At 42.3% G+C, this 27,739-nt stretch overlaps 1 protein-coding gene across 1 annotated transcript; it reads left to right on the top strand.

The window, feature by feature from the left end:
* Positions 1-17,046: 17,046 nt before the first annotated feature.
* gas1a (growth arrest-specific 1a) lies at positions 17,047-19,520 on the top strand. Its single transcript, XM_064296595.1, has one exon. The coding sequence runs from the start codon at positions 17,797-17,799 to the stop codon at positions 18,574-18,576; it is 780 nt and encodes a 259-aa protein (XP_064152665.1). The 5' UTR covers positions 17,047-17,796; the 3' UTR covers positions 18,577-19,520.
* The last annotated feature ends 8,219 nt before the right edge of the window (positions 19,521-27,739 follow it).

The following is a 27,739-nucleotide window of genomic DNA, read 5'->3' as shown; positions in this document are numbered from 1 at the left end:
GGCGGGTCCGTATCGATCGGATTTGGAACAGGCTGTCACCGGGCAGAGAGGAACATGAAGGATTGAGGAGAAGCGACAGCTAAAAGATCCCTCTGATATTTCATGCACAGCTAAGAAGTAAAAAAAAAAGGCTTAAAAAAGTAATACTTTTGTTTTTGCTTATAATAGGGAACATATGGTCCTGTTTAATGCACAAAAAGGATTGTTGAATAGGTTGAATACTCTCATATGGTACACATAGCTTGTGCATACGAGACCTGCACATACAATTCTAAGATTTCAAGAAGAGTACAAAAACCTCACATTACGGGACTGGTTAGGTGATGCATCTGGCTAAAGAACTTGTCCTTGTTGCAGTAATACCCATAATGATTCAGAATAAAATCCTGACCTCCTTCACAGTAAACTTTCCAGTGTTAATTTAACTCTAAAAGAGTTTATATGAGTGCAATAATGACCATATGTACACCGTCAAAGTTAATTTGACACTGAAAATTTCAGTGTAATTGTCCTCAGTACCACTAAGGTTTAATTCACATGGGTTTTCCCTGTGTCCTAGCACACTAGCACTCCTTTGATTGGGAGCCTGAAATTTGCCTAAGAAAGAAATGGAGTCCCCTGCCAGTGTCTCAAGCTTGGGCAGCACAGATCGCTCTTACGGTCCGTGCCCTGCCAGCTTGGCTCTCCCCACCCCACTGGTACAGAAAAAACACAAGAAGGCCCTGCCAACAACTCAACAACAATGCAGTTTCTATGCGGGCACGTTTCATTCCGATAATCCCATTAGGTTGATGACTGACAGGTGAGCCGGGCCACTAATCCATTTAGGGTGACATTTCAGATGTGAATAACAGGCAGGGCGAATGATTGGCAGCTCGATTTTCATAACTCGCCACCTGGCCGAGTCGCAGATGCTCATTCAGGTGGATCGTCCGGGATGACGCCTGCTTTCCTGTCTTCTCAAATGGCAAACCTGTTTGTCCCATAAGGCTGTTTGGCCCTTGGTGGAGTCCAAGAAACAGCCTCTCAGCCCTTCCAATAGCAAACGTGTTGTCTGTGGCCGTACGAGAGTGGAAGCTTCCTGTCATGGCATGTCTCTGAAAAAAAAAAAAAAAACTAACAATGTCTATGTCTTGTTTACTTGCCAGCCCGGGACGAATGCGTCATGGTTGCCAGAAATAGAAAACCAAAATGGAGGCAATTACACCCATTCGCATGATTTTTGTGGAAGAGGAAGTAGGCTGACATACAGATGTAATCCAATAATTTGTTTACCTTTATGTTCTGCCTCCAGTGGGGTGATAATCTGGGGTTAGGTTAAGGGGACCTTGCCTCAGTAGCAGGCAGGTATGCAAATATCTGTAAGCAGGTGACACCTGTAACTGCCTTCAGAACACTGGGGAATTGACCCCAAATAGCTGTTGATAACTGGATCTGGCGAAGTGATGTATATACTAGTGTACTAATGTGTCAGTGAGGTGGGGGGGTGGGGGTGTGCGTTTGTTTAAAAGCTGTTGCCATTAACAACAAGACCAAAACAACAGCAGGAAGCTGGGAAACTCGGTGGGGACACACTGGCACTGTCTTACGTTGGCCCTATTTTGCAACTATTTACCAAGTTTGGAAGTCCATGAATGCCTTCTACAGTGAATGATTCTGGCATCAATGCTGTGTACTGCAGCATCAGAGTATCCTCACGCTACCTTTGAAATGCTTACATTCAATCTGCGTCTGCACTGCTACTGGGTTTATTTTCACCAGATACATTCGTCTACACGGGTCATTTCATCAACATGACACAAGTGACTGTGTACACACACGGCAAGACGCACGCACACTCTCACAATGCTTCTGAAACAATACGGCTCTACTGTGTGTGTGTGTGTGTGTGTGTGCGCACGTGTGTGTGCGCGCAAGTGTATGTGTGTGTGTGTGTGCCTGTGTGTGCTGTTCCAGCAGACAAAGATACACCGTGGACTAGTTGCCTTTTAAATCAAACATATGAATACAGTGCATTTCATAAAACCATTTTTTCACAATACAATTCACAGTTCCCAGTCTAATACCCCCAAAATGCAAGCATAGTGGAACAGCAACTAGGGAATAAATATGAAGAGACTTGGGGAAGAACAAATCTTTCTATAAAACCTTTTAGAAGAAGACGAAAATGTTTGAGAAACTGACAAAAGAATTGAAACAATTGAAAATGTATGGCTGTGCCTCCCCCATTGCCCCCCCTGCATCCTGCAGAGGCAAACCTCAGCCCAGTTCAAATCTGTGCCTTCCCCTGTGCAGATGGGAATCTCAGACACTAAACGGGGGTCAGTTTCCTCCAGCATTAGAACTTCATTACATTTATGACATCATGTGAATTTTAGATTCTCCTAGATTTGTCCTGTATTTTATTTTCTTTGTTAGGATTCTTGAGAACCCAGAGAATTAGAGGTGGAGCTTGTTATGCTTTGGCTTAAAGAATTGTTTAAAAAATGATGGCAATAGAAAATGGAGAAAAAAATAATAGTGAGAATAATAATGTTATAAAATGAAAAACTGCTGTTGAAGCTAATGCTTGAATAGAAGTTGCCTTTGACAATGTTGCTGTAAGGAGTGGTCCTCCACACTTGCATATAACTTCTCATATTCTTTAGGTAAATCAATTTCTTATACTGCAGAGTAGCTGGTTTTTACTTCTGCTTTGAAACCTCGCTGTTCATGCTGATAATTAATTATGCCAAAATGTTATATTTCAGAATACATTGTGACATTTGACAACCCCCTCCCCCCGGCCCCCCGCCCCCAGCGAACAGTGTATTCTGCTGCTGTGAGGCAACCCCCCTATTCAAAAACTGTCAAGTAAGGTGTACAGTATTTGGGTGATTAACAGGTTTGTTCAGTGCTGGGCAGCTAAGTCGCTTGTTAAAGTCCAACAGGGACTGACGCGGATAGAAAAAATGTATTTAAGTGTCTTTTGGGACTCGGGTTAATATTTGTGGTCACAGTGACTGCTCTCATAGGTCAGAGCCACTGTACCAAAACACAGAAAGTTACACATTTCTTTCCATAAAGAGGCTATTAGTGTGGGATGTGTTCATGTAAAATAGATGCAAAATGACTATGACATTGCCACCCTTTATGGTGGCAATTTATAAGATTCATATTTTTTGTACTGTGCTTAACATTTTGTTATTTCAGTGTGCATATACAATAAATGGAAAATAAAGGAAAAGTACATTTGTAAATTGAAAACACATATGGGGAGTGACATGCACTGTTATTGTAAACATGAGTCCTTATGCTTGTTAATTTTATTGGTAAAAATATCTCTAAGGAGTAATGCTGCAGTAAGAATAAACAAACACTCCTTCGAACCTTAGTTAGTTTGACAGCCACCCTCCCCCAACACACACACACACACACACACAGACACACACACGCACATTTTATACATTTTATCAGCTTGGCTGCTTTGAGCAAACCCAAAGCCCACCATCCCACTTTCCTGAAATAAATAAAAAGGTAAACATTCCATATAATTTATTCTTGATTCAGCGGCGAATAAGCTGCCCATCCACAATCAGACAATGCGCTCTTCTTTGCATTTCCGCTTCCACTGCCCTAACTGAGCCTCTGGACAGATAGATCCCCTTTCCTTCTTCACTAAATTATACGATGGCTCAACTGCTAATGAAGAGAGTCACAGCTGGGTCTCCATTGCCTATGATAGTAAATCTCGGCTACAAAGAGAAGCAGTGACTTGCATTTGCGACCCGCCTCCCCCCTTCCCAAAGTGGCTGGGGTGCTGCTTGTGGTTTGGGGGGCGAAAGAGGGCACAGGATAACCCATTTCCTCCACCTCTATTTCTTTACTCATGTCTGAGAGCGAAGGATGCCATGCGTCACTTGCCAGGATAAAGAACTTTGTGGCCCCCAACACTTACCCGTGACCGCAAAATAATCGAGCATCACAATTACGATTTAAGAAAGAAAAAAAACTCCCGCGACATAAATTCTTGCTGCTGTGTTGTAACCTCGATGTGAACTGAGGGCTTAGGGGAGGGTTTGAGGTATGTCCTTCGCTTTTGAATCGAGTCCCTTGATTTACTATAAGTTCCTGATGGATTACCTGGGAGTGACCTTTAGGCAAAGAGTGATTAATAGAGCCGAAGACATCTGGGGGCCCCCGTCCACGGGCTTGGAATTATGACCTCGCTATCACTGGCTGAAACCAGACACCGCTGGGATGCATTATTGCAAAATACCAGCATGGAGTCCCTTATTGTTTAACATTCATGAGCGGGTTGAAACTTCAGCGGCAGGCTTTCTGAAAAGAGCTTCCCTGGACGCGTTTCAAGGGAAGCCGTTCTCTCTTAAAGCGAGAGAACTCAAACATCTTGCATTAATAAGCTGTCTGAATGACAATTAATTCTGTAATGAAGTACAAATGCAGAGAGGCCGAGCTTAAGACGGGCCTTTAGCGAGATTTATGTCACTGGAAACATACTCGTGACTCTCCGGGTCCATCTGCTCATAATTACCTCATATTTCAGGCCTGGATACTATAAAATCACAACAGGCCATCCCTGGCTAGGCTTTGCTTTCTCTTTCCTTTATCAGTAGAATCGAGGGACTGTGAAAAGTGCGGCTCCACTTTACAAACGCACACTTTCTCACTGGAAAAAAACTTCCTCGTTTTGTTGGGTTGACAACTGCTAAAAAATAGACTTAGGATGAGGGAAGGATGGATGAAGGTGTGCTGTCTTTATATTGCCTGACTAAAAAGTGAGTTCTTATTCAATAATAATGTAACAACATACAGTTTCAGTTATTTTGGGTTCAGGAAAAGAGAAACGTAAGAACTCATTTTTCTGCGTTCTTTTTTTCTTCTGCAGAACACATTTTAGTAAGGCCAGGCAAGAACAAACATCCTACACCCTGGCCCATAACACTTTCAAAAAAATGAGATTCAGAGTTAAAATAAAATTACCGAAAACTTTAAGGACACGCGGACGTGATTAGTGCGGTCGCGGTCGGTAATCGCGAGGGCAGCGGCGCAAACCGCAGAACGAGCCGGAGAGACGGGCGCGATCACCGCCGCCTAACGGCGCCCCGTTAATGGCGTAAGCCGAGACCCCGGGCTTCGCGGGAATAAATCAGCCGGAGTCAAAATAACTACGTGGCCGATGGGGCATTTGTCATCGGGCCCGAAGGGAGTACACACTTAGGGCCAAGTTTTCATTTCGAAAGGCTTCGGGGGGGGGGGGGGGGGGGGGGGGGATAGGCATGCCCCGGCGGAGTCGGACAAAATAAGGCGCGCTGAGTCGCTCGGTCAGAAAGCCTCGCGGGGCGCTGGAGGTGTGCGCCCAAAACAGCGGAGAGTCGCAGGCCTCCGAGGTTCAGTCGCCCCTGCATACTTTAAAATTATCTAAACAAGCCCTGCGACTCCTAAGCTAATGCGTGTGCTTTCACGGGACCTGGCTTTTTACAATCGTTGGGCCTGACCGAGGCAAAGACAGCAAAACATAATGCGAGCCGGAGATCTCCAAGCAGATTTTCTAAACGGATATTGATTTACCGTAACCAGATCTTAGCCTGCATGTTACCAACACGCAGTGTTGAGTTCATCTGAATTTGAATGAAAGTAAAATGACTGAAGTTATGAACTGTTTTTTTTTTTTTTTTCATAAAGGTTGTCTATGGTTGGAACCAATCCAAACCTCAGTAGAAACTGACATTTATGTTATACTGACAAGGGCAACATCAAAAATGAACAATCACAATTATCTCATCATGGAGGACATGTAAACACTCCCAATTTACTTGCCATATAAACTGACTACACATTAACACAAAGATGACAATAAACATGAGTAAGCCTTACTTTGTGTAGTTACTTTGAGGATGGTATGAGCTCAATATTTGTTGAATTAATAAATAATTTTGGATAAATCAATGAAATGTAACACCAAAGTCTTTATTCCAAGTTACATCTGATCTTTGGTCAGAGTGGACAGAGGCCCAAGGCAAAAGGTATCACTTTTGACATACTGTTATGCTTATTCGCAAAACATTGACTACGAGGACTTAGTTATCTTTCACGGTTGAGGAGGGTGGGACGCAATTGCGGACCGAGGGGATCTAAAAGTTAACCCTGAGGGGTAACCACAAAATCGCCGAGCGATAGAAAGGGAAGGGGAAATACCAAATAAAGAGCTAAGTAATCGCTCCCTCCACTCACTGAAACTTCTGTCAGCGGGCTCAGAAAACTAAAAGAAATGAAACACCGCCGCAGCGTAGCTGCCCAGAAAGAAAACCCCCACTAGAAAAACGGAGTGGAGTCACTTACAAAAGAAAAAGGACACTCGCAGCCTGGCGGGTAGAAAACAAAAGGAAAACTAAAGAGACGAAGGCAAAATATCCTCCACAGCGCGAAGAGATAAACAGCTCGAGAAGAAACTAAATGGTGATCAAATCTGGCAGATAGGATCAACACGGTAACTTCTGCCGATTCTCACACCCCTACACACCAAGAGTCTGACAAACAATGAGTCTGCGCTGAACCCCAGAAATCAGGGGCTAGATATAGGCCTCCCACACCTGACCCTCATCAGGGACAATTAGCTCAGAGCAAATGCCTGTGAGGTGCCATCACCTCACCATAGCACTCACACACCTGCCCCTCGTCAGGGTCAATTAACCCGCAGAAATCAGAGTGAGAGGTGCCACCACCTCACAGTTAACAAGATGAAGACATACATACACTCTAATCTTACTTACAAAAATAAAAATCTAATCAATCGATCCAAAAATCTCAATATCCAACCACAAACACAACAGGAGATTCTGCAGTTTCCCTGTGTAGGTCTGACAGGTTCTTTGGCAAATACAGGCTTTGACCTTGGCCTGGTTAAAGTCTGTTTTGATTGTATAATGTTTCACTGCTAATGCCTCTGCCTGTTCTTCTTCACAATGTTTTCCCTTTGAGTCTAGGTTAAATTACTGGCCCTTACCGAGCTGTTCTTCACAATGTTTTCCCTTTGAGTCTAGGTTAAATTACTGGCCCTTACCGAGCTGTTCTTTACAATGTTTTCCCTTTGAGTCTAGGTTAAATTACTGGCCCTTGCCTAGCTGTTTACCTTTGCAGTGTTTTCCCTCTGAGTCTAGGTTAGATCACTGGCCCTTGCCGTACAATATCACCAAGGCAACTCAGAATTTGCAGGTCGACCTCACATCTGCAATCACACAAGACATCTCAGTCTACCTATGGAACAGCACCTTCAGACCAGCGCATCATTGCATGCCATTAATCTACCTGTACAACAGCAGTGCTGTGTATTAATACTCTATTAAACTGGTCCCATTACAGAACTATAATACTATTATGTTGTACTATCGCTTGCAGTCTTCCTTAACTCCCTTTCACTCCTCTTCTGTTTAACAGCTTTACAGAATCACACAGGAGTCCGGGATCAGTTTTCAGAGAACGTTTTATCCACACTTTCGGGTTCATATGAAAACAATGTCTCACCAAACACTTCCTCTTTCCCCAAATTATTAGCCCACAAAACAGAATTATGGGAAATGTATGGCCAACCTAATAATGTTCTACGTTTATTCTTCGACAACCGTGCCTCCACTGATGCATGTCTATTGTCAGTGTAGGACAGTTTAGATTATGTCAACAACTGCTGGCCTCTTTGGAATGCCTAGTGCTATATTTGCAACCACTAACATCCATGCATACCCCTCCTAACCTGCTTTGCTCAGACACACCCAGAGCTGAGCATTCAGCCCTTCTGACTGGACCAATCCTTGATGAGTGGTACATGCGCTGTAACTTTGTAACGCACACTGAAGCGATGTAACAGTTGCTTTTTAAAGAACATTGTCTTCAATAAAATTTGGTTTACTTAATGAAACATGGAGTACAGAAACTCTCCAGATGCAGATGCTTGTAAATAAGAGATAATTTTCTTATCCAAGAGCAGTGTGAAATGAAACACTTTATGTTACATTTCACACTGCTCTTGGATCAAAAAATCATCGCTTTTTTGCATAGGGTGCTTCAAAGTGTAGGATACTGTCAATTCATTTCTCCCTCTGGGCAAAAACACTTTCTCAAACGATTAGTGAAAATAACAAAAAGGACTTAAGAGTATAGCCTAGGAATCTGAACACGCTATGTTTTCTTTTGGTCAGAGGCAAAAGGTATAGCTTACTTTATGTCCCCTCTTTTTTCCAGAATGTTCCAACGCTTCATGAAAAGGCCACCCTTGATCTGTGCTAGGCGCAGGTCTAACGTTGGGAGAATGGGGTGCTGGAGAAGGCCTGAAGGTGCGGTGATTTTCTTTTCGTGAGCCATTCTCAGGATACGGGAGAGCCCGTGTCCACCGAGGGTCCCCATGCTAAGAGCAATTAAAAGGGCCGAGCGGACAGATATCATCTGAGCAGAGAGCCCACACAGAGGGCCGCTTGTGCTCAACAGCTGCTGTGGTGAGCAGGGGCCCGCGTTTTAGTCCGAGAGAGGAGAGGGGGAAAAAAACTCACACACACACACACAGGGAAAAAAAGGGCAAAGTTTTAACAACCTACCCACATCTGTTTATTTAAAAAAGAAACCATTGTGTCATCCAGTTATTCTAACAAGCTCTCCCAGGCAGTGTTCGGGCCCACAATGACGGCTTTTTAAAATACACAGTTTACTCTTAAATGAAGTGGCCTCATAACGGGACAGAGTTCTAAGGACGGGCCAAATGTGGGGAGCATGCCAAGGTTTTGCATGGCTCTCCCCGCTCACCCCCCCCCCCCCCCCCCAAAAAAAAAAACCCACACCTCCCCCTCTCTGCCCCCCTTGCTTTGTGGCCTACTGCTGCTGTAGCAGACTGTCCATAACCTGAAAAGGGAGCCTGAGCAATTTGGGGATGATTTTTTTGAGTTCTCTGCTTTTGAGTTGTCTGACCCTAATCTCCCTGATTGAAAATGGGCTACTGGAGGCCTTCTAAATCTATGAAGCTTGTGCAGTCGGAATGACACAAGTATTACGGGGCTATTGCAGATACTATACTATGGGAACCTTATAGCATAGATGTGTGGCCATACATTGAAGCAGCCAATCAATGTTTCTGTTACTGGGTGCCTCTGGAACACAGAAACAGCCAGTCAGGGTTTCTGTTACTGGGAGCGTCTGGAGCACTGGCCTCAGAACAGTGCTCAGGGCCCGAGCTGGCATTTAAGCTGCCATAACAGATGTGTTTATGTCTTGCAACAGTTTTTGAATATTTTCACTCTCTCAAAAAAAACAAACCCTTAGAATTAATTAGCCAAGTAGAAAAAGAAGCTGCAACCATTTGCCAGAGTTAAGCCGACATTTGGCCACATCCAACCCCTCTGGGCAAACTGACCATATTAATGATTTCTGTATTTCTTTCTCTTCTCCACTTCTATCCCTTTCACCCCATGTCTGTACACATGTGTGAATGCCTTATTAAAGCCAATGGTAGAATCTAGGATGCCAAGTTCACCTTAGCCTTACTGTATAGGTCCTATTGTGTGCGCAATAGAAAATGTTTGTGAAAGAAATGACTGTGCCCTATCACCAATCAAAAGGGAGTGGAGTTTTAAATGAATGAATGAAACATGCCATTTATATAGCACTTCACCTCACCCACCACCAATGTGTAGCACCCACCTGGGTGGTGCACAGCAACCATTTTGTGGCAGAACGCTCACCACACATCAGCTGAGGTGGAGAGGGAGAGAACATCTCTTTGCCAATTAAATAAGGGGATGATTAGGTGGCAGGTTGAGAGAGCCAGTTTGATAATTTGGCCAGAACATTGGGCAACTCCCTGCCCTTTGGGATGAGTGGCATGACCCCAGTGAGTCAGGATCTTGGTTTAATGTCTCATCCAAATAAAGGCATCTCTGACAGCACACCGCCCCCATCACTGCACTGGGGCATTCAACGAGAGTGACAAGTGCCCCCTGCATGCCCAGCACCACTTCCACCAGCAACTTTGCTTTCCCAGGAGGTCTCCCATTCAATTACGAACCAAGCTCACACTTGCTTAGCTTCAGCCATTTGGCAGGGGCAGGATGTGTAGTGATATGGCCACTGTCTTCCTGCTGATTTCATTATACCTTTGCCTCTAAAAATCACTGCACCCTACTAGACCTCTGTAAATGTGAGATCAAAAACATAGCATATGTGATATACCCACAAGTTTCACGGAATGGACGTGAAACTTGTGGGTATATCATATATTAGAGATGGAGAAGACATTTAAAATGGAGGAAGGGGTGTTGCTTACCCAGTTAAGACATGCATGCATTACCACACACATTTACAATGTGGAATTTAACGTATTTAACGACTAATGCTGATTTTTATAAGCTTGGTTCATTCTATTCTGCGGTTGTTGGATTCCTTCTTTTTCCGCTCAACGTCAGGGGATTTAGGTCATATATCTGTGAGAGGTTATGTCTTCATTGGCATGTCCATGTGTGCTCACAGTATTTGCCCATTTGCAGCGGTATGAAGGACCCCGGAGCCTGTATAAATAGCCACTTATGCGGCACGGTGAGGCAGAACCGCATGTGTTATAACAGCTGGTGTGGCGCTATCTGGTGAGTAAACACATACAGGGTTCAAACAGCCTGATATGCCCCTCCTTCTTGCTCCACTGTCAGTCATTAGGGCAGGACCCATGCAGCTGACGGTTTGACGGAGGGGGTCGGGGGGAGTATCTCCCCCACCCACCCAGGTCCGAGAAGCATTGTCATCCTCCACCGTCCCGCCCTGGAACACACAGCTGTTTCAGGTGGCAAAACTGCAGAATAACTGCCATTCCAGACCCCCTGTGTCTGCGAAAACAAAACAGAAATGTCACCCTTCAGCTCGACAGGATCACAGTTAGCGTATGTGTTGAATAGAGGATAGGAGCTATGAGATCTAAGATAGATTCACAGGTATGCCTCTACCTCGAGAACAAAATAGTGCAGTAATCACCCATAATTCAATGGGACTGACACGAGCAAAGGTTAGAGGGAGAGTTTAGAACTAAGGTGGATTTTGTGGCAGTATGGGCCTTCACGGGGTTCACTGTAGGTCATCTCCCAAAGAGTGTAGCTCCCGTAGGTCTATTTTACTGTTAGGAAACTTAACAGTTTGGAAAAATTACTTTTTCCAAGAACATTTGATAATTGCCAAATAGCCTCCCCCCCCCTCCCCCCGCCCCAGTGTGAACGTTTAAGATAAGGGATGATGAAAGCTAAATGATTTCCATTCGTCGTCTTCCATGTTCCTCTTCCTCGCTATCGTACCGTTGATAAGCATGTGCACGCAGTGGCGTCACAGTCCAGTGACGTCAGAATCGGCGCCGGGATATATAATCGCACCAGGGAGAGCTGGGATAGGTTAAGACCGAGAAGCTTCCCCCCAGTACTGTTTCCAAGTTTCTGAATATTTAAGTCATTTGGTGTTCTGAGGTTGAATTTCACAAAACTGAAGAAAGAAAAAAAAAAACATTGAGCTCATGATGTCTCGCATTCCTTTTAAATGTGTAAGAGCCACAAAAATGAGCTAACCTGGACATGTGGTGTGTCCCTCCTCCTTCTCGTTGGTGTATAAATCCCTCACATTCTGACATTAACAGCTTCATAGGCCACCTCACAGATACCCGTTCTGCCTATGCAACAGCTGGTGCACGCAGGACAGCGAAGAGACTCTTCACAGCTGTCTCCTGACAAAGACTGACAGGCGTGAAGAGTTGACTGCATGACCCTTAGGATGGCAGAACTGTGGAAAAACACGTTCATGACTTGATCTGGGAAAAGCTCAAAGAATGTTTTTTTTTTGCCCAGTGGTTAAAACGCCTCACCGTCCCTCATAATTCTCTTCTGCTGCATTGTGGCTGTGCATTGCTATCTGTCCAGTTCTAGACATTTTAATACAGCCTGAAAACTACATTGTTATCTCAGGGAATACAGTGTCTTGAACTGTGTGCAATATTACACACATTTATAAATGCATATTTTATGCAGCCTACAGTATTGGGTTTATATTTTTGTTTGGAAGCGGGGCTATGTTTTACCCATATTTTGTGAAAATTCTTAAATTATTGCAACCTATACAGTTGTACCATGAATTGGCTACTTACCTCATATGTACTGTATCACAAATTATACAATAGCATTCTGTAATTTCTATAAACTGCTAATGGTGCTTTTCTGTATATTCTCTTAATTGTTAATTTCCATATTCCGCAAAAGTCCATAAGAGAAAGGAATAAAGATGAAAATATTTCTCTTTTAATGTCATTTTTATTATTTATAACAGAGAACATTACAGCCCCACCCCCTGCTACTGTACACAAACAAGCTATCATCCGCATATGAGTCACTGAACTATCATTGTAAGTGTGTAAGTGCGTACCCAAGTGTGCATGAGAAATTGGCACATAGTGATCATAACAGAGTTGGAAGCGACAGAGAACATACACAGCAGACCTGCATAGCTAATCTAATCACACTGGCTCAGAATATCTCTCGCATACAGAGTTTTCCAGGGGGCACAGTGGTTTGATGAAAGAATGTCTCAACGGTATCATTACATTGCCCACAGCCCAAATCTGGCGCCCATTATGACTTGGATCTCTGCATGTACTGGCGGGGGCGGCATTTCCAAACATAGGTTAGAGGACCTATTAGAGCCCTGTACTCCATCTCGTTTATTGTCTGCAACACTTCGTAGAATAACAAAAAAACCACTGGTTTATGGTTTTCTTTTAAGAGTTTTAGCAGTGGCTGGCAAGTGAAATCAGCAGGATTCGCAAGGACTTTCGCATTCACGCCCCTCAGGTGCCACATTTTTCAAACAAGATAGTTCTCACGGAAAAATATTCGATGCTGTACGTGATATGACACATGTGTCTGTGTACCACAGTAATGCTGCGGCGTGAGTCGCTAGCTATTCACCAGCTATTTACTGGCTAGTTAGAACCTTATATGATGGTTGTATGCGCTATGTTAGGGGGTCCTCTCCAGCTTTCTCAATGTAACTCCCTGAAGTAGCTCCCCAGGTGATTTTGGATTGGTTTGGAGGGGAGGAGGATCTTCGAGTTATAGGGTCTGAGGACGGGGTGGCTGTTTTACGACAGCTGCAGGCCATAAATAACTGAGGCAGAGGTAAGGCCAACAAGGACCGGCTCGTCGGCGTTCAACATTTCTGCGTCATTCCCTCTAAACCCTTCAGTGCAATCATGCAGAAAAGTAGTTTAAGAACAGCAACGCACAGCACCAACAAGTCGAAAGTAAAGTAGAACATGATATGTTAGTTTTTTTTTGTTTTTTTTTCCGTCCCCGCAAGAGACCAGTAAGAATGTGTCGAGGTGGACTTAGCTCCCCAAATTGATCCCTTTCACCTGAGGTCAGCCAGGCCACGGGAAGGACTGTGAGGATCAGTGACTTCAAACACGGTACATTTTCGGGTTCCCTGCAGCAAGGCTGCGTGATCAAAAAAACCTCTTTCCCCATCTGCATGGATGCAATTAGCAGGCGCATGGAGCCGGAATTACCGACACACAAAATAAGAACAAAATAAATAGCTGTGGGGGGGGGGGGGGGGTGGAGAGAAGAATGCAAGATACAGATATGAGAAAAAAGCCAAGGAAGGAAACCAATCCAAAATTCTTTGTTAATTCCATTTAAATTAACTTATCGTGTTCCCGCACCTCTCATCTCTCTTCCTGAGCCCCGGAAAGGAAGTGATATAAATGGATTGCTCCTGTAGGCTCATTTGCTGTGATTTGCTGTGTTTGGATATTTCCTTTTTAAACAACAATCCATCCTCCTGACCACCCCACCCCCGCCATTCACCCCCCTCTCCTTTGAAATTGCCAACAATTTCCACACATAACCTGCAAAAATATTGGAAGGAAGGTGTATTTATTTCCTTCAAAACAAACAGTGTGGTAAAACTGATGAGGAATGATGGCGCACATTTTTTGTGATTACTTTGTCAGAAGTTATACATCTTAGAAAGAAGTTATACAAACAGAGAAACAACCATTACTTCTGCGCCCATCTTCTCATCAAACCTGTCCTCATCCTTAAGATCAAATGATCTAAGCAAAATTGAAATTGCTTCTCATCAACTGAAGACAGTCATATATAACTTTTCCACTTATAATTACTTAATGATGAATTCCATACCCCTTTTGTATGAATAAAAATAACCGCATTAAAAAAAGTAAAGCTAATTGAGTCTCGTCATTAAATCATTTTTTGATCAACGGCAAGGGGTCACATTTGATATCAGTGAGTCACTTTGTTTTTTCCATAATTGAATTGTGGCAGCATGACTGCATTTCATTTCAGCATCAAAGCGATGGCATGCAGCACTTTTGTTTAGCACATCTGGTTTAACTATCTATGCTTGCACTGCCAAAGTAAACAGATTACGATATGTGATGTTTTTTTTCAAACCAGTCTTCACAAAAATGTAGCTTTTTTTCAGTTTTATAAAATTATTTAAAAATGGTGGGAATGGACAGATGATAGTGCTAGGGTATTGTACTGGCACTGACCACCTACTGCACTAGACACCATCTGCAGGAATACCACAAATATGCAAACTTAAAAATATTTCATAAGACATATTTCATGTTTTCCATATTAAAGTAATGAATTATCAAACATAAAATATTTGGTTAATATAAAATAAAGCTATACTGTATGTATATGCTAACAATGCTGCTGTCAAAATATTTGTTGGAAAATCTTAACTTTGAGCTCTCTCTCTCAGTTTCCTCTTCAATACTGCACTGTAAAAGTATGCTTCTTTTCAGCCCTTTCTCTTCATCCATCAATTAAATCCACTGTATCTAACACACACACACACACACACAGTGGTGCCACCTCACACTGGCACTTCAAACAAAGGCACAAGAACTTCATTTTTTAGCAGTTAATCACAATCTGTTTGTTCTGGTTGCCGTGGCAATGCCATCGGACTCCCTTCAGGAGGATAGTGTTTCCCAGCATTCATCACGTAATGTCTGCTGTGATGTCAGCAAACTGCCAACAATGTCAAATTTGCCCATCCCTGACTGACATTGAGTGTATTGTTTTTAGCCTGGGCTCAAAGACTGGCCTAAAGATAAATTCCATGGTAACACAAGCCCCTTTGTGCCCTTTTCCCCATATATCCACCGTCTCTGGAGTTCATTCTCCCCTGGAACTAATCTAAGGAACACATTCATATGCGAACTTATGCCATATCATTTTACACATGAGTTTAATTCTTAAAGTTTATTCTTTTTAAAATGAGAATCTAGGGCAGCATCCTCCAAGTTTTATGCTTTTATTTGTTGTGGTCATGAAGGCTTTGCTAAGGGTACCATTATTTTAAAAATATTTTTAAAAAACATTCCCGCAGAATGACACCGCTCTTGTTAATCTAAACACTTTCCGCTGTGATGTGTACAAAATCTGACCACTAATGTATGGTAAATACAAAGAATCAAAGTGACTTGAAAACAGGTTCTTGTAGAATCAGGAACCTGATGTGGATCAATTTGAGCTTGCAGGTGCCTTAGCATGAAACAAAGCTTCATTGTGCCACCTTCACATGTGTCATAAAATCGTTACGATGCAATCTCTCAGTTTAATTTCTTTGTATTTAATTAATTCAGGCCCTTATTTGTTATCTGATACATCTGCACAAAAGCAAAGGGAGAAACATTTACATTTAAAGTAACCATGCTTGCTCAGCGAAGACAGAAAGACATGTCTGAAGAGACGCGTAATAGCTCAATGTGCCGAGTCACAAACTGAAACTATGAAGGAATGAGACTTGCACACTTGATATAATGCTGACAGATTAAAGTTTTAATCCAGCAACGGCGTTAATGTTTTGGCATTTTGGCGATGGCAAGCCTTCGTCAGAGCAGATCAAACATTTGCCGGATTAAAACTTCAATCTTGGAACATTATATCAAGTGAGTCTCATTCTTTCAAAGTAAAATGACATGCCCAGTGAAAAGGGGCAAAATGTTTTGCATCCTGTTCAAGGGAGCGGGTTAGATTTCTGTGCTCACAGCCAGCCTCGTACGCACAAAGCCCTCTGCACATCTGCTGGCCCAGGTGCCAAATAAGGAGTCCAGCAGCAGTGTGTCTGACTGCTCTGTTACGCAGAAGGCGCCAGTCTGTAGAGACCTGCTTGGCCCTGACAACAGAGAGTGCATGCAAACCACAGCCGTGGATGTTCCCACAACCGATACACACATGGAAAATTGATTTTATTTTTTATATTCCTTTGGGGATTTTAACACAGATGCCTCAAGAAAAGTTGGCACACATCAGGAGAGTGAACATAAACATTGACAGCTATTTGACATTTCTCTCTAAATTTCTATTTTCTATTTAGCAATATTATTTATAGTTTTTAAAAAAACGTGTTCAACTCAAAGATAATTGATTTTTTTTTAAACCGAGGTGGGACTTAATGTGGTTACTATGGGCTTCTAAAAAGTGCTTCTAAACTATCCAACAACGGTCCTGTCCGTACTTGGTTTGCTTGAATGAACAGCCACTACACAAGACAATTTAACTATTTTCTTAAGACTATCTTTACAGTGCACAACTCAACAACTTTCAGAAGATCTAAAAACATAATCTCCAAATTTGTACTCATCCTGATTTGGGCGCTGTTAAGCAACTTCAGAGCGCCCCTAGCGGACTTTTCAATCACAATTTCTTTTAGAACTAAAAATGTTGCTTGCCAAAAAATAATCATTTGAGATTTTCTACAAAAAGTTAAAAAAAAAAAAGATACTTTAACTTGTATTACATCTTATTAATGCAAAGGAACATAGATTATATGAATCATGTTTTCTGTTCCAGCAAAGTCCCGCGTCCCTCATTCAGGATGAGTACCCAACAGCTTCTTTTTGCCGATTTCTGGTTTTTCGCTCCACCCCCGCCCATAGACGACGTAGAGATTTACAACAACAACTGCCTTAACCAATGAGAGACAGCTAAACTTCGATTTAGGGGTAGAGTAAAGAAGGGCAAATGAGCGAGAAGACGGGGGAGTCAGTATGAGTATAAGAAGCGATGCAGTTTTCTTGAGTATTTGTTTGCGTCCATATGCATACATAATGAAGGAGGATTAGAGCATGCTGCAAGTAAATTTCTTCAGTGTGACGCTGTTGATAACGCGAAAACGGACATGAAAAGCGCGTAGTATACTTTGCTGGGAGTGAAGGAGCACGAAAAGAGCCGCTGGATTTGTATAGCAGACTCGAGAACGAACAGTGGAACCGATTGCCTTTCGCCAACAACACGGGGCTGACTGCTGTGCCGAAACTCAGAAGAGAGGGAAATGACAAGCTACATACAAAGTATTCCAAACCCCTAAGGACTTCTCAGAACTATTTTTATTTTATTTTTGCTTTTTGTACTTGTTTTGGTCAGAATTCATGGACATCGGGAGAATTGCTGGAGCCTAGTGACGGTCTACTCCTTTCATGCAGTTTATAGAATTTTCAAAAGAGCACTGACCGTAGAAAACTCTTCAACGAAATAATCCCATTTTGTTCATCCAGCAACAACAGGTTGGAAATCGGGGTATCTGGAGTAGCTACTTGAAGAACTGACCGTGTTTATCTCAAAACGCTTATACAGCAAGTAGGATTTTTACTTTCAAATGTGCATTTTCTGTGGCCAAAATATGGAAGATTTATAGAATCCATATGTTCAGGTCTGACACAGTTTTTCTCGTGCATTTGCAGCCACCACCATGGCAAGATTTGCCGGCTCGGTACAGTGCATCCGCCGATTAGTCTGGCCTTTTGGTTGTATGTTGGTACTTTTTGGCTATGTCTCAATTGCTTCGCCTTCGCACGGCCGTCGGCTAATATGCTGGCAGGCAATCATGAAGTGTCAAGGAGAACCAGAATGCTATTACGCATACGGACAGTATCTGCACGCATGTGGACCCGTAATCAACGGAGATAAAAAGAAGTGTCCCAGTCATTGCATCTCATCGCTTGTGCAGCTCAACCTAACGAAAAACGGTCCATCTCTGGAGGACTGCGACTGTGACTCGGATCTCATTTGCAGAAATACAAAACGTGCCATCGAGCCTTGTTTGCCCAGGACTAGCACTATGGGCTGCACAGAAGCCCGACGCCAATGCGAGAGTGATGTAGAATGCAGCGCTGCAATGCGCGATTATTTAATTCACTGTGGTAAACTGTTCAGTGGGGTAAGGTGTACGGACGGCTGCCGGAATGTAATCGCAGATATGCGCATGATTCCAAAAGCACAACTCTTGGATACCTGCGTCTGTGATGGAACAGAAAGGACTATCTGTGAATATATAAAAATAAGCATGAAAACCCTTTGTTTTGACTCTCACGATAGTGGTAGTGGATATTCGGATTCAGAAGAAGATTCTGATGACTACTATGACGTCGAGCCAATGCCAAAATTTGTGGCAGGCGCAGGTCGGCTTTTAGGAGCCCAGTGTGTTTTGACCGTGATGGCATCCATTTTGGTTCTCGTGCCTCTTCTCTAATTCACGAGCTAATCATCTACCCGGACTATTGTCAGATAAGCGGCTTTTATAAACCTTTGTTACCAGCCGCGCCACAGCAGTTGAATGCTTTTGACTCCAAAGAGTATATATATATTTTTTTGTCTTTGCATGACACTTGAGTTTTTAAAATGAGTTTTGTCCTGAAGGTTGTTCCGTTTTTATACGCTGTGATTTCGTCTATGCAATTTTTTTCAGTTTCTACTTTGGTCGAGGTTATCCATTTCTGGTCAGTAGATTTCAGTATTTATTCTGACAGCGAATGGTCTAAAAGTGAAGTAACTACGGCTACCAAATACCTAAGCTTTGTAACACTATTGCCTTAAAACATATGCTACGTTAATAGCTTATCACACGCTTTATTGTAGCCTGAATTGCCAGCATTTGCGTGTCTTACAAAACAAAATACTTTTTTATATTCTAAAGTACCATAATGCATATTTACACGTGTTTTGTGTTCCTTAGAACAAACAATGCAAGTTTTAAACAGAAAGCTGTTCACTGCCAACAATGAACTTGTGTTTAGTGTTGTTGCCGTTTTCAGGGTGACTGATACTATAACATCTCCACAAAGTCTATTTAATGCTGGAATTCACTGCGAGTAGCCTACACGTGTACGTAACGGGACAAATGCATCTAAAAGTAATTTATTTACAACGGTTATGTTCACAACGGGAGTTTCAATATATATTGCTCAGTCAACATAAAACGTGAGAATTCCAGTTTTAAAGGGAAATTAGTTGTATGTATTCTTATAAAAACTGTACAGTGTATGATATAGATTTTCAGAGAATCTTTTAATTGTATTCTATCTAAGATGAATTATTCACTGTGTAGAAATGTCTGAATCCACTGTATAGCTGCCTTGATGGTGTATTTTTTAAGGAAGGCATAAAAGAGACTTATAGTAAAAAACAAAAAATATTCTTGATCGTGTTGTCTCCCTTCTTAAACCAAGTGTTTGGTTTAATTTGTGTCTCGTTTATTATTGATTTTCATTTTCTTTTAAGTAGACTATCGGCTGTTGGAGATGGTGTTCCAGATCTCTCTGAACTAGAGCTAGTAGGCTACTGTGTGTTCAAAGACGTTTATGTAAATAATTACGCTCTTTAGAAGCTTGGAGTGCCGCTACACTTGACCTTGTAAATAGAGATGTTTGCTGAAGGAATAAACTCTGACATTTGGATATCTTTTAAACATTAACACAAAGGGGAGCGCTTATTGCTCGGGGGATTTGAGCTCAAAACGCGCCGATAGACAAGTTTATTTATCTTTTATTCATCGTGTTTACTTTACTGCCTTGCGCTGCGCCAACACCACAATTAAGGCACGGTTTGCTCAAAGTAAGGCTAAGATGGGACGGATCCTCTTATGGGAATCTGCTTCTGTTGAGTGAATATGTTTATTTAGTTGTCCAAGCATCGATGTTTGGAAATCTGGATAATGACTAAACCGAATGATACTAACTGCGAATCCTAAACTTTTAAGTAGATACTGAGGCCTGCTGGTGTCGCCGGTGCCGTCAGGAGGAGATGTGTGTACGTGGTGAATTTTCTGAGAATTCGTTTCTGCAATCAGTTTATTGATGAAGAATCGAAAAGGTCAACTGTTTTAGTGGTAGAATATTTGCGTTCTGTGAGCCAGAATGGCTCCTTTAGGAAATACGGCATTATGCTTAACGTATTGAAAGGAGTCAACACTGGCAGTCGGACTGACAATTAACTGCTACAATAAACTCAATACTTGATTTTACAGGCTCTTGTCAGACACATCTGTCTTTGATAAATCAAATCAGAATATTCCCTTCGGATTAGTTCTCTACAAATAGTCGACAATTGGAAGTACTCATCAATCACCCTTATGTAAATTTGGCGGTTGTAATCTTATCCAAATACATGTTAGCTAATGCAGTTCGGTAACTTCCTATTCATATAACACAGCATCTCTTTAGATAAATTGTGAAAATGATTAAGGAATGATATATTTGTGAGAAAGCATAGCTTTACATATTACGGTTTCAATGAACTGCCACAGTTGCCAACAATTTGCGCGACTGGAATGCATGAGGCTATAGACTACATTACGATTTTCTCAGTGCACGATCATTTAGATTATCGATCATTTTTGTCTGTCTCCATTGTCCATTGGAGGTTTCCTTGTCTCCGAAATCAGGTCAAGGGACAGAAGTTAAAAGGTTGCGATACAAAGCCAGCGAACAACGGGGCAGTTCATTGAACAGACAGTGACTATACAGTACACAGACCGCAGAATAGAATTTAGGCGTCGTTGACCACTTAATCACAAAAGTATTCCCTATTGTTTATGGTTTACAAAAGAAATCCACGCGGTTGAACCATTTATTCCAAAAAATGAACAATAGGCCTACGAGTAGCATCACTGTTGTATGTTGAACTGTCATTATTATTATTATTATTATTATACACGATTAATAGCTACTGGGTTGCAATTAAATGCAACTTCTAAGCAGAAACCCGAGAGAAAAAAAATTAGATCATATGGAAAAAAATATGAATTAAAAATCTAATTACACATTAAATGTCTTTGTGATTTTGAGATGAAATAATTTTTATTTTATTTTATTTTTTTGCGAATTTCTATGTGCTGTTAAAAGCATGGAGCATGTTCTGCAGTCTCTTCACCGAGAGGCTTCGAACCAGCGATTGCGGCAGTGTTTTATTAGAGGTGGGACAAGGGTCCTTGAGCTGAATGAATCGCAGGGAAGTCGAGTGGCACTTTTGTCATGGAGATGTAAATCACATAATGGTTCAGCCGCACAATACGGAGACACTTCATTCTTTCAGTCTCGCTGACACCTCTTCTGAGGCGAACTGCGGGGAATGATGTGGGAAAGAGCCCCGTTGTCTCGTTAAGTTTATGCGCTTGTTGCAACGCTGCAAGAGCCACATATGTTGTATTGTAATAGTCGAAGTAATATCAGTCCCTTCTCTCTCTGTGTGTGTGTGTATATATATATATATTTGTGTGTGTGCGGAATGGTGCGTTTTGACCATCTAATGGAAAAACTGATCACTCAAGAATGTGACATTATTGAATAATATCCCCCATTAAAGTTAAAGCTGTTGAACAAATAACTCCACTGAAAAGTCACTTTGGAAATAAAGAACTGCTGTGCTATAGATGCACATGTTGTTCTCATTTTGCATTTAACTGCAGGAGCAAGATTTAAATATGGCCAGCAACCCTCAAGAGTCCAATCTTGTTCGGAGAGTTTCTTTCTCTCACTCAGAGATTTTTTAGGCTACGTTTTGCTTGGTGGTGTAGGGTATGTTACAAGCAGGAGAGCAGTTCAGACCGCACACCGCCTCCCCCCGCTTTCCTAACGAGGTGGCTCAACACCGATGTTCTTTAAACTATTGGTCAGTTCCCAAAATGGGTCCGGGAATGAGTCTGTGGTCCAAAAGGCTATTCTGGTGTGTGTATTTGATAGGACCCTGAAAGGTACAGCAGTTTCTCTCATTTGGGTCCGGGTTTTAAAATGTTTTAAGAACCTTCGTCTCCTCTTCTTTATTCTGATCTGTTCATCATGGGTCCATCCGCATGTGACACTCCTGGTAAACAATAAAAATGACTCAATATCTACAGGTGTCTAGGTTTCAGTGTGATTGCCACATATGCTTATTGCTTGGAATGCATTGTGTGTGCATAAACGCTTATCAGAATGACAGTGCTGTGAGGTGCCCTCATCAACTTCAGATTAATTTCAGGACTTTTCGATTAATTTGCTCAGCAGGTTATCTTATGCAATTAGCGCAAGTTCATGTGCACCATATTAATATACACAGACATCTAAATATTTGCTAAGGAAATTCAGGTCAAGTACTCTATTGAAAGAAACAGCGATGCCTCACATTCATACCAAACACTAATCTTCTTTATAATTTAAGATGATCCCTTACGAATGGTAGACCATCAATATTATCTCAGTTGGTCTGCTGAAAGATAATGGCTTTTAATCAACATTGTAGTTCCTCTCCCATCCCCACCCTACACAGCAAAGTGCTCAGTGTAAGTTCAGCTCTAACTCCAGCCACAGTGGACTCAAATGTCTTATATTAGCTGAATATTTTACTGTGCATTCTCACTGCTCAATATGGGTTATGGTATTTATGGTTTTAGGCTATTTTCTATGTTTCCCTTTTGACGGCCTGTTATGTATGCAGTCTGTTTATAATTTGTCCTTTGGTTCTTGGTTAGCATATTTGACTTGCCACTTTAGCGGGGTTGCATCTTTACTTGCTGGTCTGGGAGTGTTGTTTGCCTAGCCTGGCACAACTGCTCATATTATCAAGTTAATGCGCTTTTCTCCTATTATAAGTTGCTCCGGCTAAGAGTGTCTGCAATGTGATCGCACTTGTCTATATAGACAAAATACAATGAGCAATGATTAACATACAACAGACATGTAAAGCAAACCGTGATGAATCAGTGTTGGATTTCTTTTTCTTCTTCCTGTTGGTAGTATTAGTTGTAGCAGTGGAGGTGGTGGCAATGGAGTATGGTGCCTCATGGATATGGTCCTTAAATGAGATCATATTTTCATATTTTATTACAAAAACATTCTGCTTGTTGCAATGGCATTGTAATGGTGCAGAAATCAATTATTGCATGCTGTAAAGGAGAACTCTTGAGTGCAACAGTAAGATTATGGGACCGTATGAATAAATACACATTTCACATGAGTATTTAAGTCAATTAATGTATGCTGTGACATACAAAATGAGTACTGTCACTTAAAAAAGGGTGAGTCTGTTTTGCCGATTAATAATTCATTATATTATTTATTTTTGCAAGAGATGATGCAAAAATGAAAGTTTTTTTTCTTCTTCCCTGAACTGGCTTTCCCCTGAAATGTTTTCAGTTAGGTCCTGGCACTTGGGGGACAAGCAGCAAACATTCCCCATGCCAAAATATGGAAAATCTGCAGGGAACTTCTTGCCAGAAGGTTTTCATTAAACAAGCACATCATAATTCCTAGACTCATGCAGCCTCAATAAATCCCTTCATTGAACTGAGCTGGACGTGAATTCTTTAAAATTGCTTGAGAGTTGCGTATTTCATATGCTGTAGGGAAAATCCCTTTGGTATTCTCTTTAGACAAGGCCTTTTGAGTTTTGGGGTCAGATGTTTGACATGGGCAAATTGTTTAAAAGCAAATCTATACTCTCTCTCTCTCTTTCTCTCTTTCTCTCTCTCACTGCATACATACACACACACACACACATACACGTACATTTGTTTCTCCTACAGCTAGCAAGCTAGTTTTATTTCATTTGATAAATGTGGAGCTTCACCTGAATTCTGCTAGACTTTGTTTGATGATTCCACCCTCATCTCCGCTCGTCCCCATCTATGCCAAAAAAGGGCAGCGTAAATGCTTGGATTTACGCTTTGCGTTGTGATTGTGGAAAAGGGGCCATTTGTGGCTGCACACCTTCCCAACACTTCCCTTAGCCTTGAGAAACGACCCACCCTTTTTTTCCACCAAGCTCCAGCCGAACGCTGCCCAAAGCGCCTACGCTACCCTTCCGGAGAAAAGAAATGCAATTATGTGCCGTGTGTTTTGTGCGGCGCAGCCTTGCGTATCGCATCGCCCGTTCGTGCTAAGACCGTGGAAATCAGCCCCGTAACGCGGTAAGTGATGAAGAAACGGTCAGACAGCTGGAATGGCGGTGGCCGAGGGATACGCATTTGAATGGAAAGCTCAATTCAAAGGATTTAAAAAATAATCCTTTAAAGTTAACATAAGGTATTTGGTTAGAGAGGTGGGTGACTGAACACCCCCTGCGACGTTTGGTCATGCCTTTGTTTGGTTATTCTGAAGCGGATATTTATAATTTTTTTTTTTATGATTGTGCCAATTTCAGTTCAAACCAGTGTCTTCTGACATTTTGGCTTGATATCTATTCTATAATTTATTTGGTGAAACAGGTAGCCTATTTGTTTCTCTCTTGCCACTCATTCATCGACACTTAACTTTCCATACATGTTTTTGAATTCAAGACGCTCACTGAATTGATAATGATTCCAGTAATCAAATTATCTCTTTGTTTTTATTCTCCGAGTGTAAGCCTCAAGACTTTCAAAATCCAAATAGTTTTTTTTCTTCTTTCTGATCAAGCTGCCACTTTGATTTCATCACATCCAACCTTTGTTGAGTTCACAACCCTTTGAAATGAGAAAAGGGTTCTTAATCCATTTATAGCTGCTGGGGTCTGACTGTTTGGACCCTGAAAGAACGGGATTAAACTCTGCACAAAGAGGGCCCATACCTAAAGTGTTACTGCAGCCATTCTCAAACTTTGTGCCCCAAATGTGGTACAATATTCGGATTGAAACCGAGAGCCGCATTGAACACACGCTTGCGGGAAAATGCTTTCCTCCCGCAAAGTAGCAAGCATCTATCCATGGCATGGGGATTTTGTCTATCTTATGGTAATACAAATGTGTCACCGACTGGTGAAATAAAGTAAATAGCAGAAACCACAAATCAGTTGTTTTGAATTAGCACTCAAGCTGTGGCATGTTTTCAGCCTGTATTCCATTTTTTTCCCCACACAATGCACACAAACCCCTGGCAGGTTAACTTGAAAGAGTTGCAGTTATTTGGTATTTGCAAAGTTGGTTTGTAGCGCTGTGCTTACTTTGTGATGTTGCAGTTGGGATGAACATTCTTCTTTCATTGTGATGTGTAATGCGTTGTGCGAACCAATGGAATTCTGGCATGTTCTATTGATTAGGTTATTACATTGTTCATACACATGTAGTTTTTCAGGACATAGCACAATTCAAAATGTGCTTAAAGTGCTCTCAAGACAGCGTGGCATGGATACATTATATATTGCGTCACCACCAGGAAATGCGATACATCACTTTTCTCTGAAACAAGTTTTGGTTGGACGCATAAAATGTCAACAAAGTGGTCCTTTATTGGTTACACTGTACTGGGATATGTTTTTTTTTAAATGTAATAACCCAGCCTGGAGGATCACTTTAGATTTACTCGTCTGATGGTCGTTGGGTTTAACCTCAGTGGGTAAACTCCATCAGCACGCAGCCTGCCATTTGTGGTCAGTGTGTGGGTCAACGTTTTCATTTCATCTGGTCAGGAAGACCAGTACATGGAAAAGCAAGGTCTTCTCTTTAACAGAGCACCAACATTGGCTCTCTTTCTATGGCCATTGGTGGATTGGAAAACATAGCCAGCTCACCCACATCCAGAATGTTTCTATGAACTATTATCAATGAATGCATTAGAAGATCTCGGTTGAAGGAAGCCATGTCTTTATATTATGCTTACATTATTTGTTTGCTCAGCACACACCTTCAACCAGAGTGAGTTTTTCTTCATTTCTTCATTTGCATGTTTTCCATTTACATAGCTTGATATTTCCTGAAGCCGTTAATAAGCATATAGTGCCATTTAATCTGGGATTTGAGCTTTCAACTGTCAGAACTGTGAGCCATTTCAGCTATCAGTCATAGTGGCTTGTTTATTTTTTGTAATCATTTGTAAGAAGTTTCCTTTATTTACGCTTCATAATGTTTTCATATGAGCGTTAATAAATAATTTCACCTCTAAAGAGAGATGCTGACATTTGGTCACTTGTGCCATTCATACCATGCATTGTTACCTTTTTTAGCATTAATGTCTTTCACACTAAAATACATGGATAATTATCGATAAAATGGCTGTGTTTTGCTGACATAGAAACTTATTTATTTTAGGGCAAGTGAAAAACATTGATACGGTTGGGCTTGGTGAGAATAATGGTGGATAAGGTTGGAGTGCGGAAGCCCATTTTCACACGGAACACAGCAGAAAAGGGGATAAGAAGGGATCTCGGAGAAGGGGCTTTCGCTGTGTGAAGGCATGGCCTTTCTAGTGCAGCAGCCATATAATTCATCTGACAGACTGCACAGCACCGGGGCCCTAGAGGAGGCTCGGAGCAGCCAGACCGGACGGGGCCGAGGGATAAAAACAGGGATGGCAATGAATAATAATGGTGAACTCAGATGCTTTCTCACCGCTGCGCTATAGATCAAGAGTGTACAGGGAACGTGAGTGCTTGCGTGTGTGTGTGTGTGTGTGTGTGTGTGTGTGAGTGTGTGTGGGTGTGCGTGCGTGCGTGTGTGAGTGTGGGTGTGCATGCACATGTGCGTGTGTGTGTGCCTGTGTGTGTGTGAGTAGGTGTGTGTGTAGAGGTGTGTGTACACATGTGACTGCAGTGTGCAGGTATCAATGTCCAATTGAGGCATTCATGGCAGTGAAAGCAACATCTGTAAGATTGCCCTTTTGCTTTAATGCTGCTAAACAACCAAGGAACAATTACTGTACAACTATTACAGAAATGCATTAAACAATGAGGGAGTGATGAAACGTAATGCCACATACCTACAGAGAGTTGTGTTCAGTGCTTAATAGCACTCGCCGGTAGCTGTAAAAGTACCAGTAGCAGTTGTGTAAACAAAAACAAAAAAGTTTCCGTGTCGGGACAAATCGGGTGACTGCACTGAGCGTGTGCAAGATGGCAGGTTCTGAGCAGCTGCCTGCAATGATGTTACCAATCAGTCTGCTGTCTTATGGCAGAGGGGTGGGGGGTGGCGGGTGGACAGTGGCATTCCTGTTGCTACAGACCACAGGATAAACAAACTTTCCCGCAGACAAGCGTAACATGAGTAAACACGAGTAAACACTGGAATAAGTCTGCATGGTGTGAGTGGCACACCACAAGGCCCTGAGGGAGAGAGGTGATGGTGGGGAGATGGGGAGGGGGGCACCAATGGTAGGCACCATCTCCAGCATAGTGGGGGCGATGGAGGGGGGGGGCAGTGGGGGGTGGGGGTGGGTGGTGATAGTGACAGGCATTGGGGGGTGGGAGTTTGGAACTGGGCAGGCATGAAGAGCAGGTCCTCTTTCGCAGGCAGGGGGTAGGGTGGGTGGGGTGGAATGGGGGTTGGGGGACGGAACAAAGATCCCATTGCAAAACGCCATCGGCCATCGCTTCTATTTACCAACACTGAATGCCGGAGCCGCGCTGTCCCCTCGAACCCCTCCTGGATGTGCGCTTCCCAGCGGCCCCACTGCAGAGAAAAGAAGAGCGGG

The sequence above is a fragment of the Anguilla rostrata genome, chromosome 10 (assembly GCF_018555375.3).
Source record: "Anguilla rostrata isolate EN2019 chromosome 10, ASM1855537v3, whole genome shotgun sequence".
Taxonomy (NCBI): domain Eukaryota; kingdom Metazoa; phylum Chordata; class Actinopteri; order Anguilliformes; family Anguillidae; genus Anguilla; species Anguilla rostrata.
Note: the sequence above shows the minus strand (reverse complement) of the source record. Positions and strands in the feature narration are given on the sequence as shown.

Excerpts from the sequence above, each read along its gene's own strand:
- gas1a (XM_064296595.1), top strand. The coding sequence starts at position 17,797 with ATGGCAAGATTTGCCGGCTCGGTACAGTGCATCCGCCGATTAGTCTGG.